The sequence below is a fragment of the Hyla sarda genome, chromosome 5 (assembly GCF_029499605.1).
Source record: "Hyla sarda isolate aHylSar1 chromosome 5, aHylSar1.hap1, whole genome shotgun sequence".
In the NCBI taxonomy this organism is placed as follows: Eukaryota; Metazoa; Chordata; class Amphibia; order Anura; family Hylidae; genus Hyla; species Hyla sarda.
Window position 1 is genome coordinate 91,201,259 of NC_079193.1, and position 18,788 is coordinate 91,220,046.

At 43.0% G+C, this 18,788-nt stretch overlaps 1 protein-coding gene across 1 annotated transcript in view; it reads right to left on the reverse strand.

The window, feature by feature from the left end:
• Nucleotides 1–1,566: 1,566 nt before the first annotated feature.
• DAZL (deleted in azoospermia like) overlaps nucleotides 1,567–18,788 on the reverse strand; it is a 92,638-nt gene continuing 75,416 nt past the window's right edge. Inside the window, exons 10-11 of the mRNA XM_056519925.1 lie at nucleotides 10,131–10,226; nucleotides 1,567–3,525 (exon numbers count right to left, since the gene is read on the reverse strand). Coding sequence (XP_056375900.1) covers nucleotides 3,454–3,525; nucleotides 10,131–10,226 — 168 coding nt within the window. The 3' untranslated portion in view covers nucleotides 1,567–3,453. The remainder of the gene's footprint in view (nucleotides 3,526–10,130; nucleotides 10,227–18,788) is intronic.

The following is an 18,788-nucleotide window of genomic DNA, read 5'->3' on the forward strand; positions in this document are numbered from 1 at the left end:
CATTCTGACTTGTTTTAAAAACATTACGTCAAAGTTGGATCAGCCTGTAGTGTGGTTTTCCACTTTGATTTTGAGTGTGACTCCATATCCAGACCTCCATGGGTTGATAAATTTCCATTGATGATTTTTGTGCAATTTTGTTGTCAGCATTTTCAGCTATGTAAAGACGAAAGTATTTCATATGATTAGTTCATTCATTCAGATCTAGGATGTGTTATCATAGTGTTCCCTTTATTATTTGGAGCAGTGTATATACACACATATACATACACACAACTATTTATATTTCTGTTGGTGACTATAGGGATTTGTTTCAATACATGCTTTTATCAACACTGTTATATAGATGGATGTGCTTTTAGTAAATTGTCAACAGATATTACCTTTATTTATGAGTTTACATTTATGCCCATTTCGACTGTGTATAGGTCTAGATGATAGTTCATATGCGACTATTCTGTGGGATGTCCCTTTCACATATATAGCATTAGATCATCATTATACTTTTTAACCCATTTTAATCAATATATTTCTTGTGTATCACCTATGTGTATATCCACTATGATATTTCCTTCCTGCTTGCGCTCTTTAGCCATTTACCTATAATAAGAAGCAGCATTGACAAATGGTATCCAGCCTTGTAATTTCTAAGAGACTCAGCCTGGCTCTGCCCCCTGAATCTGACTGGCCAAGCCCGGGTCACATGAATGCTAGTCCTAGCAATGCGCGCCTAGCAACTCAGCATTTCTCTGATGATTTGGCACAGGAGAAATAAAGCGGCACAGGGGGATAAAATGGCACAGGTGAGAAAGGGGGAAAAATGGCACAGGTGAGAAAGGGGGAAAAATGGCACAGGTGAGAAAGGGGGAAAAATGGCACAGGTGAGAAAGGGGGAAAAATGGCACAGGTGAGAAAGGGGGAAAAGCGGCACAGGTGAGAAAGGGGGGGAAAGTGGCACAGGGGGTGGTAAAGAGGGGGTGATGAATTTGCAGAGGGTAATAAAGGGGGAATAGCACATGGGAGGATCAAGGGGAAATGAAGTGGCATAGAGGGTTATAAAGGGGGATGATTTGGCACGGGTGGATGGGGGAGTGTGTCTGATGAGGATGTAGCCGGCAGATGTATAGAAGCAGTAGACCACTGTTTAAACAGTTGTCTTCTGCTTCTGGGGTATTGGCTGCCCTGTGTACAAGGTAGACTCCGCACATAAGCTCCTGGTTGTCCCCTATTGGGAGTATTTTGTTCCCTTTTGGGTGTGTTGTGTCCCTATTGGGACTGTTCTCTATTCGGTGGGTGCAAATACATGTCCGCTATTGGAAGGTGTCCCCTATTCGTATGTGCCCACTAAGGGAGATTTTACTGTAATTAACAGGTGTTAACAAGTGTCTAAGGGCTTTAGAATTACGAGCAGCAGATCTCAATTCCTTTGGAAGCAAACAGCGCCTGATATTCAGAGGTCATTTTTTCAATATCTTCACTGTCCTAGAGCATACTAGGTAAGGATAATTTGCAATATGCCCTATATAGTATATTATACCACTATGACACATGTACACATTACACAAAACTATCACACTGCAGAAACTTCCTTCACTGGTTATATGTGCAGATTTTATTATAAACTCACTCCAATACTACAAAAATCTTAAGTTTTGTTAACAATCCCATTTTAATGTTTTAGCCTTAAAATACAAAATCTGTTACAAAGCAAAAGAAAACAGGTTATATCACCGTGGGACCAACTCCTACTTTAAGAAAACAGTGGGTAAAAAAAAATGCAATTTTGTGCTGCCCCTTCATCCATTTAAAATGATCTTTCATGATAGTTATTGTAAAAACTAGTTGCAAAAACTTTCACGCTGTGCAATACACACAACAAAAAGAGGGACTCAATTTCCATTTACAATAACTGTGGCATTAGGGGTTATCCAGCTTTTTAAAACTGTGTAGGGGATTAGTGTCTGATCGCGAGGGGTCTGACCTTTACTACCCCTGCGATCTTCAAAACAAGGCCCACTCTTCCCGCTGAGCCCTCTGGGCCCCACCTTCCAAGATGTACTGGTCTCAGGAGTGACTTCCCACTCAGCCAATCACTGAGGCGGGACACAGCTGGTGAATGACTGAGCAGCCGTCAATGCTGAGACAAGCTTGTCTCGAAAGGTGAAGGCCGGCGTGCTCAGTGGGAGGAAGCTGGCCCTATTCTGGAGATCACAGGGTTCCCAGAGATCAGACCCACCATAATCAGACACTAATGTCCTATGCTTTGGATATGTTTTTAATAGCTGAATAACATATTTAATGCCATTATCTGCTCTTTATAAAAAAAACTATGCTGTGATTAGTTGCTATGGACAAGTGATTTTTTTTTATTTTCAACAGTTTAAATATAGGTACACATAATTGGAAAGAATTATGAAATTGGGATGTCCCTGATAGGAAGAAAAAAGGGTCTCTGTATGGTATTGCAAGTCAAATCTATGAATGGGGATAAGCTGCAATATGAAACCCAGCTACTGGATAAGGGTGATAGTTTCGATGAAAAAGTAGACCTGTTTAATCTAGGACATCAACTTTAAACTTCCCTTGAGGTGAAAAACATTTAACAATTTTCTAGTTACTCACAGATTACAATGGGAATATTATTTACAGTTTTCATGTTCATAAAATCCATTTAAAACACTAAATTTGTGAAGAAATTTAAAAGAGAAAAATACAATCTATATTACTGTTCATAGTGTCTTACTATGGGGTCGTGCGTGACATTATAGTGCAAAAAAAGAAAAACCGTTTTTCAAAACGGATTTGGGGGGGAAATAAATCACACATCCTTCCAAACTATCACAAAGTGGTAAAAGTGAGCACAAACTGTGCAATCATAAATAACCCATGTGTTACCAGCAAAACAGGAGACAGTGCCACACAGCTTTAAAGTTAAACAAAGTGACAATCAATATAAAACTATTTTTCACACACTATAGTGACATCAGTAGTGGAGTGGACTCTAACATGTGACAACAATTCTAAGTGCTAAATGTTCTTTAACAAAGAGTGCTAACAGCAAACTAACATGTACAGAGCAAGGTAGACTTCTCTCTCCTGTACTGTGGACTCTTACAATATGTGCAAATAAATAAAAACAGTGCAACAAGGAAAAAAGAAGGGTCACTATCAATTCCAAACTTCTGGCATATTACTAGACTGGTTTTGGGTTTGTTAGGGTCCAGGTGCTCAGACCTAAATCAACTTCTATAAGGAAGAAGTGATGTGCCCATTCGCTTTTAATCAGCTCTTCCCTGACAGACAATAAGAAAAAGTTGTACACCCAAGCACTTCTACCCCATCATTTTGAATAGTGGGGTGGTCAGGAGGCTGACATGTCATTTGCTTCAATGAAATGATAGTAACCCTTTAACATACATACTTAACAGACTATAAACATCGGCGGCTTGCATCTTAAACTTCACTTTTGTCAATGTTTGGCTTAAAAACAGGTCTGCTCCTTCTAAACTGATGCACTCTTCTCTCCTTAAAAAGAAAACATTAAAAAGGCATTATGTAACACTGCCTACAACAAACAGAAAACCAAACAGTTGAGTATACAGTCCCAAAACTAAATACAGCATAACCAAAGTTCTATTACAGTATTTCAACAAGATAGATTTACTGGATATCTCAAAATTATTCTAGCAAAACAAAGCAGAAATGTCATTTGAGCCTGTGTGTCATCAGTGGCAGTTTTTCCAAACACAGCATGCAACATAATGCAGATACTAAAACACTACTATTTATATTGATCGTCTTTATATTTAAGGTTACCTATACATTTCTATATTTGATGGCACAAAACACAACCAAAACAGTTCAAACATTGTGTGAACAAAACCTATGCTGTCTGAACCACAAGTCATCAGGTTGGTCCCCACTGGACTTTTCTCCCCATGTCCCACCAGCACAGATCGATAGATATAGCTCTACAAGTTCTGTACAGCGCTTTGGTATATGTTGGCATTTTATAAAGGAAATCTTATTCTAGATAGAGTCTAAATCAAGGCATGGAGAACAGGCAGAAGCCGCCAGGTACCTCTTTAACCCCTTAAGGACTGAGCACTTTTTCACCTTAACCTGTTAACAACCGTGGACGAGTATAGACGTCCAGTTTGGCGGCCGTTCCCGCACCTGGACGTCTATACTCGTCCATTATTCTTGTGGGTGCTGCCCAGTGCACCCACGAGATCGCGGCAGGGACTCGGCTGTATCACACAGCCGGGACCCTGCTGCACTGCCGGAACCGAAGTAAACTTTGGTCTCGGCAGTTTTAACCCTTACAGCCGCGGTCAGGGAAGTGACCGCGGGCTGTAAGTGTTATGACAGAGGGAGGGGGCTCCCTCTGTCTCCTCTGCAGCACCCCGCATGGCGATCGTGGGGTGCTGTGAGTGGCCGCGGCTGGCTGAAGCCTGCCGCACTGCCAGGAGTGAAGTTCACTTCACTCCCAACAGTTTAACCCTTACAGCCGCGGTCAGAAGTGACCGCGCGCTGTAAGGAGTTCTGACAGAGGGAGGGGGCTCCCTCTGTCTCTCCTGCAGCACTCCGGAGCATCGCGGGGTGCTACTGCATACCTGGGCAGCCGGGGGTCCTACAAAGACCCCCAGGTCTGCCCTGGGTATTGCCTGTCAGGACGTGCCAGAGGCACGTTTTAATATACTGCCTGCTAGTGAAAACTGTCAGGCAGCATATAACTTCAATGCTTTGGAATACTAAGTATTCCAAAGCATTAAAAAGTGTAAAAATAAAGAAATAAAGTGTAAAAATAAAAATGTAATAAAAGTGTAAAAAAAAAATATATTAAAAATACATTTATTAAATGAATCTAATACAAAAAAAAATGCATAATGTGTAGGATCGCATTGACGGACATCTGCAGCATGTAATATGCTGTGGATGTCCACCATGTGATCCTACACATTATGCAGCAGTCACGGTAAGGAGCTCCCTGCTGCGGCTGGGTAGCTTTGTGTGTCCACTCATAGCGGCGGATTTCCCGCCAGCAGTCATGAGCGGACACACTGAGCTACCCAGCTGCAGCAGTGATGGATATATTCGCCATGAGCGGGTGCTTATTGCCACAACATGGCGGATATATCCATCAGGAGCTTTAACTGTCATAGACAGACGCGTTATACTGCCAGCCGACCAAGGACCAATCAGAGAGGTCCAGCCAATAACTTGTAGGGGTGCGGTATATAAATGGGGTCACTTATGGGGGTACTGTTCTGCACTGAAAGCCAAATGGCGCTCCTCTCCCGAGTCCTACCACGCAGCCAAGGAACCATATATGGCCTAAGCGGAGGTATTTCCGAACATGGGACAAGCAGCTTAATAAAATATAGGGTGCATTTCTTTCAATATCAGAAGTGATGTACAAAAAATATGTCCCACAAATGATGCATTTGTGAAAAAAAGCTAGTTTCGATTTTTTTAACACTGACTTTGTAATAATTCCTGCCCAAAAAAACTTTGGTATTAAAATACTCACTGTACCCCCTAGCCAACACCTTGAGGGGTCTAGTTTTTAAAATTGTGTCATTCATAAAAATAAGATGTACTTTTCAAATTTTCAAAATGTCAAGTAAATTTGTTAGGCCTCTAATACATCTAAAATGTGAATAGTAATTAAAAAAAAAGTTGAGAAAATAAAGTAGACATGAAATTATAATTTTTGATAAAAAAAATAAACATTATGTATAAATATATGCAACCTATTAACGTCAAAATAACAAAAAAATTTATTTTTTTCAAAAATGTCACGGTTTCTTGCATTGTAAATAAAAAAATACAAATGATATCGATTAACTTTTACTATTTTCATGTAGTACAACTTGTGCCAAAAAAAACCAATGTCAGAATTGTTTTCATTGGCAAAACATTACCAGAGTTATTCTCAAATAAAGACATATATCCCAGATTTGAAAAAACAGGCCTGGTCTTTGAGGGGCGTACAGGCTTAATTAGCTTGGTCCTTAAGGAGTTAAGGACTGGGCCTTTTTTGCAATTTTGACCACTGACACTTTAAGATTAATAACTCTGGGATGCTTTTACCGATTATTCTGATTCCGAGAATGTTTTTTCGTGACATATTCTACTTTATGTTAGTGGTAAATTTTTCATCGATAATTCCAAAATTTGATGAAAAAATTAAAAATGTTGCATTTTTCTAACTTTGAAACGCTCTGCTTTTAAGGAAAATGGACATTACAAATACATTTTATAATATACTACTTTATGTTGGTATCATAAAGTTGACATGTTTTTACTTTTTGAAGACATCAGAGGGCTTCAAAGTATAGCAGCAATTTGCTAAATTTTCAAAAAAATTTCAAAATCAGAATTTTTCAGGGACCAGTTAAGTTTTAAGTGGATTTGAGGGGCCTTTCTGTGAGAAATACCCCATTATAGAAACTACACCCCTCAAAGTATTCAAAATGACATTCAGAAAGTTTGTTAACCCTTTAGGTGTTTCACAAGAATAGCAGCAAAGTGGAGGAGAAAAATCAAAATCAGAATTATTTTACACTAACATGTTCCCATAGCCCCATTTTGCTCATTTTTTAAAGTGGTATTAGGTGAAAAAGCCCCCCAAACACATGGCATACTATTTTGGAAACTACACACCTTCACAATGTGTAATAGGAGAAAATGGACCCCAAAATTTGAAGCCCAATTTCTCCCGATTAAGAAATTGCCCCATATGTGGATGTTAAGTGCTCTGCTGGCGCACTACAGGTCTCAGAACAGAAGGAGCGCCATTGGATTTTTGAAGAGAGAATTTTGATTAAATTGAAGTCGGGTGCATTTACAAACCTCCCATGGAGCCAGAACAGCAGAAACCCCCCACATGTGACACCATTTTGGAAACTAGACCCCTCCAGTAACGTAACAAGGGTTACATTGAGTACTTACACCTCAAAGTGGGCCGTAAAAGTGAAAAATTTGATTTTTAATACTAAATTGCTGGTATTAACCAAACATTTTTTAGCTTCACAAGTAGTAAGAGAAAAAAAGCTCCACAAAATTTCTAGCCCAATTTCTCCAGAAGGATATACCCCATATATGGCGGTAAAGCACTATGCGGGTACAAAACAGGGCTTAGGAGTGAGACAGCACCGATTAGATTTGAGGACTAAAGTTCTTCACACTGCAATGGTTGAGGTTCTGACATAAAATCTAAAAAAAAAAAAAAAAAAAAAAAACACCCTGCCAAGTTTTTGGAGCAGTGGGCTGTAAAATGACAAATAAGACTTTTTTTTTAACACCAAAATGCTGGGGTTACCCAATTTTTTTACATTTTCACAAGGGGTAATTGGAGAAATTGGATTACAAATTTTGGAGGCCTTTTTCTCCTTACTATGGAAATACATCCACATATGGGGTAACGTGCTGGGCGGGCGCACAACAAGGCTCAGAAGTCAGAGATCGGCTTGCATTTGAGGCCTATGGCTTATCAGTAGCTGAAGGTTACATACATTCAGAGGAAAATACAAAAATGAAACACCCACATGTGACACCATTTAAGAAAGTACCCACCCTGAGGAATGTTGATACGGCTAAAGAGAACATTTTGAACGCACGGGTGTTTCCTAAATGTATTTTCCAGGAATGGATGAAGGGTAGCTTTTGAAAATTGCAATTTTCGACCTATGCTCTGCCTCATCTTTCTGGGAACAACTAACCTGTGACTCCGAATTGTCGCCTTGAAATACGTCAGAGCTCAGCTAGAACTCTTCGCATTTGAGGCCGATGTTTCTTACGGACCTAACAGTGTCATACATTCAGAGGAAAATACATGAAAGGAACATGTGAGGGGGGGGGGGGGGGGGTGGCGGGAGATGAATTTTTTTTTATACTGATATGCCAATTCCCAGAATGATGACCCAGAGCATAGCCAAAGGTAAAAATGATGCCCGCCCCAAACCCTATGCTCTGAATCATCATTCTGGGAATGTGAAGTGTGTGGCCGTCTCTATTCTGTTATCTTAAGTGCGCACCCCGCTCAGGTGAAGAGAGAGCGCTGCACATTTGAGGCAACTGCAAACCCCTAATGCTGTTGACTCTGTGTCCCATTTCTTTTTTTGGGGGGGGGGGGGGGGGGGGGGGAGAGAATAAATAAATAATGATATCAGGGGTATTGGGAAAGAGGTTTTTATTTTTTTATTTTAAAATTTAGATGACAATGTACTCTGGACTGGTACATTGGAGTCGAATTATGGGGAATTAAAATTAGGGAGAAGGATTAAAAATGTAATGCTCCATAGAAGTGTGATACTCCCTGAAGCAGTTTTTAATGCAGAGGCCCGGATGATCGGGGCAAATGTCCTTCCAAATCCCCCTCCTGTGACACACACTGCATTTTTTCTGGGATCGTCCCTTCTTTCCAGTGTGGGGGTCCATGTTTTCTGCATGGCATCATATGGCTTGAGGACTTAATCAGAAAGATCAACTCCCCCCATATACTGATTGTAGTCCAGAATACAATCGGGCTTGAGGACCGGTCCCGCGGTACCTCGCACAGGGACAGGGATGCTGCCGTTCCCATGAATTGTCTTCAGCAAAAGGACATCCCTCTTGTCCTTATACCTGACCAGCAACAGGTTTTCATGGGTAAGGGCACAGGACTCACCCCGGGGGATAGGAATTTGGAGCTCTTTGATTCTTCCGGATTATCCCACAAGTGACCGTGGATCTGGTGGCGAGGGATGTGAAGAGAGGGATACTAGTATAAAAGTTATCCACGTAAAGGTGGTAATCTTTATCTAGCAAAGTGTGCAAAAGGCCCCAAACGATTTTCCCGCTAACACACAGAGTGGGGGGACATTCTGGGGGTTCAATATGGTAATCTCGTCCCCTCATACACCATAAACTTGCAAGTGTACCCTGAGGTTCTCTCGCAAAGTTTATACATCTTCACGCTATACCGCGCCCGCTTGGTAGGGATGTATTACCAGAAGCAGAGTCTCCCCTTAAAGCTGATGAGACTCATCAATGGCGACCTCCCGCCCGAAATATAGGCCTCCAAAAATTTGGCCCCAAAGTGATTGATGACCGGCCTGATTTTGGGGGGACATGCAAACATTTCCGAATGGCCTCGAACCGGGGACGTGTCATGGCCATACTGTAAAGCGGGGTCTGGTAAAGGACGTCCCCACTCCAGTATTGCCGGACACTGGGTTTTCTAATTAGACCCATATGCAGCACGAGGCATTTCGGTTGCATTGACTGGGTACCACTCATTGGGTCTAGCTAAAAATGAGCCCGAGTTTGCGGCGACGAACTGTTTGTTGGGCGTTCAGTTCGTCTAGTCAACCATCAGATCGAAATAGTAGTCACTGAAAAAAAACCTGAAATAGTCCATTTCAGTAAACCCGAAGATGCCAATCTTGCCAACAAACTCAGGAATCACGGGCTCGTGGTCCGCTGGCTGAGTCCAGACAAGTTTGCCGGTACACGCACCAGTAAACTTGGCTGAGGGGCTTGACTAGTATGAGCGCCAGGGGGACTCATACTAGCATGGGGCACAGGGTCAGGAGCAGAGGAGGTTTGCGGCCTCGCTCGGTGGTATCTCCGCCGCATTGTTGGCTCATCATCAGAAGATGAGAAAGACGAGGAAATAAGGAAGGTGGGGTCTTCCTCGTCCTCTGAGACGCTTTCAAAGTCGGGGGAAACTTTATTGGTGTGTGTGGTGTGTGTGCTGTGTGTGGTGCGGTACGATACTACCTCCCTAACCCGCCCTAAGAGCAAAAATATAAAAATATAAAATAAAACTAAACTAAAAAAAGAGAAAAAAACTAAAAAAAAAACAAACAAACAAAACTTCTAGCACAAAAAAACGGGATATGCCTGGGAGATATGCCTACTGAACGATATCAGCAGGCATCCCGGTCCGGTCCCCGCCTGGCGAGCAGCGGGGACCGGAATTGTCACGGGTGTATCCATACGCCCTCAGTCCTTAAGGACTTTGAAACGGGGTCGTAGGCATACGCCCGCCGTCCTTAAGGGGTTAATGAGCCATTGTTCACGCAGCATGAAAATGATAAAGAAAGGAGTAAACAGAATAAATAAAAAAAATCTCAATTTACCTTAAAGTAATCATCCTGTGAAACAATGGATCTTTGAAGCCTTCCATCTCCATTGAGAAGACATGACAAAATGGTCTGAATGCTTCTATCCACTTTCTGGAATGCCAAAAATATGAATTAACAACATTCCAATGTGTATACATTACATTTATACCACGCTAAACAATGTTTTCTTAGAGTAATCCTTGCTGTACTATAAAGCCTGAAGTAATTTGATCAAAACATTTTTTTTATACAAAACTTAAAATTTCCATAAAATTCTGTAAAAAAACAAAAACAAAAATCCAATATGTAAGGTCCTCCACATTACCAGCCTATATTTAACCTTTGTGTATTACCAGAATGTGTAATGTATTGTATGTGCCTAAAACTTAAACCCTTAAGGGAGTGTTTCCCTACCAGTGTGCCTCCAGCTGTTGCAAAACTACAACTCCCAGCATGTCCGGGCTGGAGGCACCCTGGTTGGGAAACACTGCCTTAAGGACACAGTCAAAAATGTACACAGTGCTACTTATTTCACGCACCATGCCATTCTTCGATATTCACCATTAACCCTATGAATGACGTGATCAATGCAGATCACGGCATCTACAGGAAAATGGTGCAACCATGGGGATCCAATGAGTGCAAATAGCAAACGGAGATCTCTTACTCACCTCCAGCATGCAGTATGGCTGATCTTGTGCAGGCTGCAGAGTCAAGCTGTATATGAAGATTGCTTACAGTACTGATCAGCACTATTATATTACATGGTACTGAACAGTACACTGCAATCCACTGATCACTATTAATAGTCACCTATGGAAACTTAAAGTGTAAAATATTCAAAACATTTTTAAGGTGTAAACGTAAAAAAATAAAAAAAAAAAAGTGATCAAAAATTTCTATCAGGGGTCACAGCTTTAACGCCTTAAAGGGGTACTCCCACCGTAGACATCTTATCCCCTATCCAAAGGATAGGGGATAAGATGTCTGATCGCGGGGGTCCCGCCGCTGGGAATCCCCGCATTATTGCATGCGGCACCCACCTCTTTTTACACCGCAACCGCTGGAGGCTGTGAGTCGCGATTCCGGGACGGAAGTCTGTGACGTCAGGACTCCGCCCCCGTGTGACGTCTCGCCCGTCCCCTCAATGCAAATCTATGCATTGAGGGGACGGGCGTGACGTCACGGACTTCCGTTCTGGAGTCGCGACTCAGAGCCTCCAGCGGTTGCGGTGTAAAAAGAGGTGGGTGCCGCATGCAATAATGCGGGGATCCCCAGCAGCGGGACCCCCGCGATCAGACATCTTATCCCCTATCCTTTGGATAGGGGATAAGATGTCTAGGGTGGGAGTACCCCTTTAAGGACATGGCTCATTTTGGCCTTAAAGAGGTACTCCCGATTGGAAAAAGGAGATTTTTTTGTTCTTACCTTTTCTCTGAGGATCCATTGGGGGACACAGACCATGGGTATGCTGTTGTTGCTAGGAGACTTGACACTATGGAAGCCAAAAATGTCGTCTCCTCCCAGCAGGATATACCCGCCTACAGAGCCTGAGGTAATCAGTTTAGTCCCAGAGCAGTAGGAGAGGACCGAAAGGCAGGAAACCAAGACCAGTCCGAGGTATCCCCAGAACAAAAAATAACTGAACGCACCCTCGGACAGGTAACCAAACCAGGAACACCAAAAGAAAGGGCGGGAGCTGTGTCCCCCAATGGATCCTCAGAGAAAAGGATTTTAGGGTAAGAACAAAAAAATCTCCTTTTCTCTATTGGCTCCATTGGGGGACACAGATCTTGGGACATACCAAAGCCTTCCCTAGGGTGCGCCTGCGTCTGCTAGAAGACTCTGGGGATGAGTCCGAGGAAACACCCCTATCATGCTTGTGAGCATTTAGCATACATAGTAAGAGGGAGAGCGGGTCTCCCTGGAGGGCCGGTTTCAAAACCTTCCTCGGTTTTTTCTTCAGCAGCGGAATGGTTCCGCTGCTGAAGAAAAAACAGGGGAAGGTTTTGAAACGCGTCCAGCGATTTTAAATATGCGATATTGAGCTTGATAATATAGAACACTCTTCTGACATATTAGCGATCATTCGCCAGATCCAAGGCATTTATTACAGTGAGCTATCTCCTGAGCGCGCGACCTGTGCACGAGGAACGCCGCCGGGTTACTCACTCTGCTTACCGCATACAGCCGTTATATTAACTACTAGTGAGAAGCCAATCGGGCCATCTACAATAAGGACTTGAGGTTTACAGACCACCATCATTCCAAGTTGGTCCGACCAAGGGACTCCGCTTGACAGCGCTGCAGTCCCCCCAAACGGTGCCCACCACTGAGTGCTGCGCTCTTAGGAGTTGGCCGAGACTCCAGCAGCACGATCCCGGACTGAGGCAAGGCACCGGGCAAAAGACGCTATACAGCCGGCCCCCAGGACTACACTGAAGGGACATCCGTGACACCCCGGAGTGGTGAGCATTGTATGGAACTTATTGCAAACTGGCTATTTTGATGTATGGCATACGCAGAGATGCTTAAAGATTGATTTCAAGTGACTGTTCACTGTTCACAAAGCGCCACATTGTATCACTGTGTCGGTGGGATCGAGTTGCCACTGTTTGGACAGATACAGTACCACCGCATCAATTGACTAACTGGTATCTGTAGCGGCTACATTGTATCTGTTTTATATTGAAGATCTCTGGGAACAAGAGCATTTGAATGAACATTTGTACTGTGCTGTTCCACAGGATCAGTAGATCGCCATATTGATATCACAGGCTCAAATCGCATATTAATTTTATAGTTGTTATTATTTTTAGTATTTTTATATTGGGATTATTATATATTATATTTTATTGTGTATTTAATTAATTAGGGGAGTACAAGGGCCCAGTACATCCCTATTTAATCTATTTTGCATTCTATATTAATAAATACTAATTATTTTAAACCAGATATCTTTGACCCTTGAGCCCCATTTATTTTTACAGATTTGTAAATTACTTATATTTAAAAAAATCTTAATCCTTCCAGTACTTATTAGCTACTGAATACTACAGAGGAAATTCTTTTCTTTTTACAACACACAGCACTGTGCTGACATCATGACAACAGTGCTCTCTGCTGACACCCCTGTTCATTTTAAGAACTGTCCAGAGTAGGGGAAAATCCCCATAGAAAACATATGCTGCTCTGGAACGTTCCTAAAATGGACAGAGATCCACAGTGCAGAGAGCACTGTGGTCATGATGTCAGCAGAGAGCTGTGTTCCAAAAAAAAGAAAAAAAAAGTTTCCTCTGTAGTATTCAGCAGCTCATAAATACTGTAAGGATTAAGATTTGTTTAGTAGAAGTAATTTACAAATCTGTTTAACTTTCTGGCACCAGTTGATTTCAAATAAAAAAAAGGTTTCCACCGGAGTACCCCTTTAAGAGTCAGAGTATTAATGGGCAATTTCTGAATGGGCTCAAATGTAGATCTAGTAAAAACTATTCAGGACTGAATTAAGATCCCATGGAGGAGAAGATTGTTTGACAACTGGACTCAATCTAACCGCTGATTTAATTAATCTTTTGACCCAAGGGTGCTCAGCCAACTTATAATCAAATGCACTAAGTGCAGAAACCTGAACCTTAATGGTACAGTATTCCACGCAGATTTGATGCGCAGGATTTTCTGCTGCAGATTTCAATGTAAACTGAATGACTGAACACAGCTTAAAATACTGTGCATCAAATCTGCGCAGAATACTGTACGTGTGAATAGACCCTAATGGTGCTAGGACGGAACTTTTGTCAAGGCCTGCCTGTAAAAAAAGAAAAAGTATGTGCTTCCAACACATTAACTGGGAAACCCAAAAACCCCCAAAAAAGCCTTCCAGGTTCTAAGGTGAATCTGGGACGTCACCTTTTTACGACTGGCCAATAGGGTCGTGATCACATAGTCCGAAAGCCCCCTCTGAACTAGGATGTTCCTTTCAACAGCCAAGCAGTCAGATGAAGATTGATAATCTCTGGATGAAAACTGGGCCCTGGCTGAGAAGGTTTGGAGATTCTGGAAGAATCCAGTGAGGTACACTGGAGAGTTTCCAGAGCCATGTGAACTTGGGATCGACCGATTATCGGTTTGGCCGATATTATCGGCTGATAATCACGATTTTGGGCATTATTGGTATCAGCAATTACCTTGGCTAGTTTTATTTTTCGGAGGACTCGAGGTAGAGGTCTGATGGGAGGAAAGGCATACAAAAGACACTCTCCCAAATTCTGAGAAAGGGCATCTATGCCTGTCTCTCGGCGATGGGAAAAAAAATCTTTTCACCTTCCTGTTTGTTCTGGAAGTAAAGAGGTCTATAAGAGGACCCCCCCCCCCCCCCCATAGGTGACATATGAGAAAAATTGTCTGGTCCAGTTCACATGCCCCCTGATTTAGGCGATGTCTGCTCAGGAAATCTGCCACATTGTTCAGAGACCCCTTCAAACAGAGAGCTAGGAGGGAAGACAAATGAAGCCTGGCCAACCAGAACAGGTGATGACAAACTCATCAGGGCTGGGGATCTGGTGCCCCTCTGGTGATTTATGTAGGCTACCACTGTGGAGTTGTCTGGTGGGAGGCCCCTATTCCTTCAGGGGGAATGGAGTACGGAAGAATCCCGGAACATGAGGAAATTATAAGCAGTATTTTATGCAATTTCAAAATCTCCCCCCCCCCTAGTGGCTGGGGGGGATAAATTCTCTCTTCCTCACCCTAGGAACTCCCCTCTGAAGGTTCTCTAGATGTTGCCTCTAAGAAAGTAATCTTTTTTTCGGGGGAGGGATGACTATCAGGTTGTCTAAGGAGTCCTCAGACTTGTCCCATCGGGAGAAAATGTGCTCCTGAAGTTTCGTGGTTTGATACTGGGCCCAATGGACTGCCGGAATGCATGAGGTGAGAAGACATAGAACAGACATAGCCTGTCTGACCGAAACCTGAACCTGCTGTATTATTAGAAGGGACACCCTCTCCTGAACCAGGTTTACCTAGGGCGGGGGAGAAAGGCGGCTCAAATTCAGACCTATCCCTAATAAGGTACATGTCTGAGATGGAATAAGGTGGGATTTATCTAGATTCACTTCCAGACCCAATTTTACCAAAATGTCCTGTACTATCTGGACCTGCTTTAACAGGAGCTCCCTTGAGTCGGAAACAATCAGGAAGTCGTCCAAATAAGTAACAACAACGACATCCTGCTCCCTGAAGAGCTTCGTGAAGAGCCTTGGAGAGACCAAAAGGAAGAGCCTGAAATTGCAGATGCATCAGGGATCCCCCTACCACTACGGCCACCCTGAGGTATTTCTAATGATCCTGAAAAATCGGGAGATGGTAGTAAGAGTCCTTTAAATCCAGACTGATCATGTAACCGTTCTGGATCAGGTCCAGGATTGCTGAGTGAATTGTCTCCATGCGAAACCTGTCGTATCTCAAGAAGCAATTCAGCAACTTTAAGTTTATTATGGTACGCAAAGAGCCATTTGGCTTGCTTACCAAAAACAGTGTAGAGCAAAATCCCTGACTACTCTTTTGTTCCAGAACCTGAGTCCGAACCTTCTTGTCTATAAGGGAAAAAGCTTCTTTCTTGAGTGCAACCTGCTTTTCTGGATGTGGGCAGAGATCTGTAATAACAAATCTGAAGGCTGGAAGACATGAAAAGGTAATTTTCAAACCATGCTTTATTGTGAAAAGGACCCAGTGGCTTGCAGATATCTTCTCCAACTGAGAATAGAAGCGGGATAACCTGCCTCCCACCGGAACCTCCAGTCATTGCTTACCGTTTTTTTTGCTGAGTCAGGGGTGTAAACAAAAATCACCTGCCCTTTCTCTGGCCTCTATAATCCTTGGATTTAAATGACCCTCTACTAAAGTCCCCCCTCCCCCGAAAGGGTTTTCTATTGGGAAAAGGAACTGACTGAAGGGAAGCTTTTTCATCCTATCTAGGTTTTTCTCAAGGACCTGGTCCAATGCTTTGCCAAATAAATAATTTCCTTCACCTGGAACAGCGCACAACTTTGATTTGGATGTGACGTCTCCCTTCCACTCCTTCAGCCAAAGAGTTCTCCTGGCTGAGTTTGATAAAGCTGAAGCTCTAGCTGAAAGCCTCAATGAATCCGCTGAGGCGTCAGAAATAAAGTCCACTGCAGCTGCGAGTGTAGGTATAGACGCAAAATGTTGATCCCTTGGGGTACTGTTTTCGATTTTTTTTCTCCCAGATGATCAATCCAAACCCTGAGGGATCTTGCCACAGAAGTTGTTGCATAGATAGGCTTAAAAGACCTTGCAGTAGCTTCCCCATGTCTTTCTCAAAAACCCATCTGCTCTTCTATGCACAGGTGGGGAGCAGTGCACCAGGCTTGCAGTACGGCCTCCTGAACAAGGACTTACGCTGCAGAGGTACCCTGTTTAACTGGGGCTCCCACAGTCCCCATCCTTAAATTATTACTTTCTTCCATAGAATGGAGATCCCCTCCGCAGGACAGGAAACAGAACTGGGAAAAAGGGGCCGGCTCCATCCTTACATGCAAATTGGTTCCTGTTCCTGTCCTGAGGAGGCAGTCTCTCCAAGGGTGCCGTTGTGGGCGATAGGGAAAATAAGTGTTATTTCTAAAAAGGCGAGAAGAAAAACAAAAACGCAAAAATAGCAAGGAGCCGAAAATGTTTGTGGAGCTGTGGTCGGGAAAGGTATTGATGATGACCCAGGACAGATTGAGATGAGAGAGAAAAGTGAATGACTCAGAATTAGTGAAGACGTCCCCCCCCCCCCCCCCCATCCCCCCATGTTTCTGGCACGAAAGTTTTGCTGTCCAGGTGTCCAGAGGAATCTCACAACCGAATCATGGAAGTGAATTAAAGTTCAGGTTTACTGGTATAAAACAGCAATAACACGTTTCAGGGTACACAAACCCCTTCTTCAGATTAACAGATCACGCCACTCCACAGTACTAGGCAAGAATCCTGGTGCCCTGGCTATCACCCAGCAGCAGGAACTGTTAGTGTGCCCGATGTTTGTGTTGCTGCTTCTGAGAGTTGTTATTTGCAGAAGCTGTAGGGAGGCCTGAATGACTTTACAGTGGCTGTGTATAAGCTTTAGTATAAGCTGGATGTTGTGAAAGGGGATGCCAGCCTGATGCTCCTGGCTTTCTAAAATCTCCTGCTCTCTTCAGGGCAAAACAGAGGACGAGGCACTGTGAACAGGCATTGAGGTCATCTGCAATCTGTTTGACTTTCATTCATTGCTGGGGACAGTAACCTGGAAACTTGCACTACCACGGCCCAACCTAGATAATGGAAATTAGGTACTTATCCCTGCCCATGGGGGGTGTCAAACACAGGGGGCAGTGCGTGCTTGGAATACAGTCATTGAAGTAGGACCTTTACTGCTGTGTAGTTACACCTAGTAGGCAACAGGAGGGCTGTTGCAGATGGTATGCTGTGCCCTGAAAATGGGGGAACCTGCTACACCACCACTGTTGTGTGAACCGTTCATACAAGGAAGGATGGATCCATGCTTTTGTGTTCTTTATGCCAAATTCTGACACTGCCATCTGAATGTCACAGCTAAACATTCTAGCTATTAGGGATGTAAGAAAAAATCGATTCTCGCGATAATCGCGATTTTTCATTTGCCGATATAGAATCGATTCAAAATATTTTTGAATCGATTCTTTTAGGGATGTGGAATTTTTAATAAAACGCACTTTTCTTACCTGCCAACGAGCCCGCGGAGCTCCGGTACAGGTGTTGGGTCCCCGGGCTGTATTCTTCTTACTTCCTGTTAGTCCGGCACGTCACATGGAGCTTCAGCCTATCACCAGCCGCAGCGATGTCCCGCCTCCGCTGGTGATAGGCTGAAGCTCCATGTGACGTGGGACTAACAGGAAGTAAGAATACAGCCCGGGGACCGAACACCTGTACCGGAGCTCCGCGGGCTCGTTGGCAGGTAAGATAAAGTGCGTTTTATTTTATTTTGTAGCCCGGACGGGATAACATGAGAAAAGTGAGCACCGGAGTACTAGATCGCCGCTGTCAAAGCTGACAGCGGCGTCTATTGGGATCTATGAGTGCTCCCAGGTGGGCGATATATCGCGATGTATCGTCACCTAGACGGTATCGCGATATATCGAATCGCCACACTGGTATCGCGATTCGAATCGAATCGCCAAATTCTTGGCGATTCACACCCCTACTAGCTATTGTTTAAGTCTTCTGTTGTCCAATTATTGTGAGTCCGTGCAAACCGTAGCCTCAGTTTCTTGTTCTAATGACATGACAGGTTGTCCTTCTGCTGTAGCTCATCTACTTCAAGGTTCAATGAGTTTGTGTTTAGAAACAGTATTCTGCATCTTAACCAGGGACAAATAATTTTTTTTCCTCCATGCCTTCTAACAGCCATATAACTTTAATTTTTCCACCTACAGACCCATTTGAGGGCTTGCTTTTTGTGCCACAAATTATACTTTGTGTTTTACTACCAAATTTACAGTGAAAAAAAAAACTATTTGTAGGGTACAATGAAAATAAATAAATAAATAAATAAATAAATATAAAAAAAAAGCTATTTTGAAACTTTTGAGGGCTTCTGATTCTACGCAGTGCACTTTACGGTAAAAAGTAGATTCTTTGGACGCACCGTAAAATCTT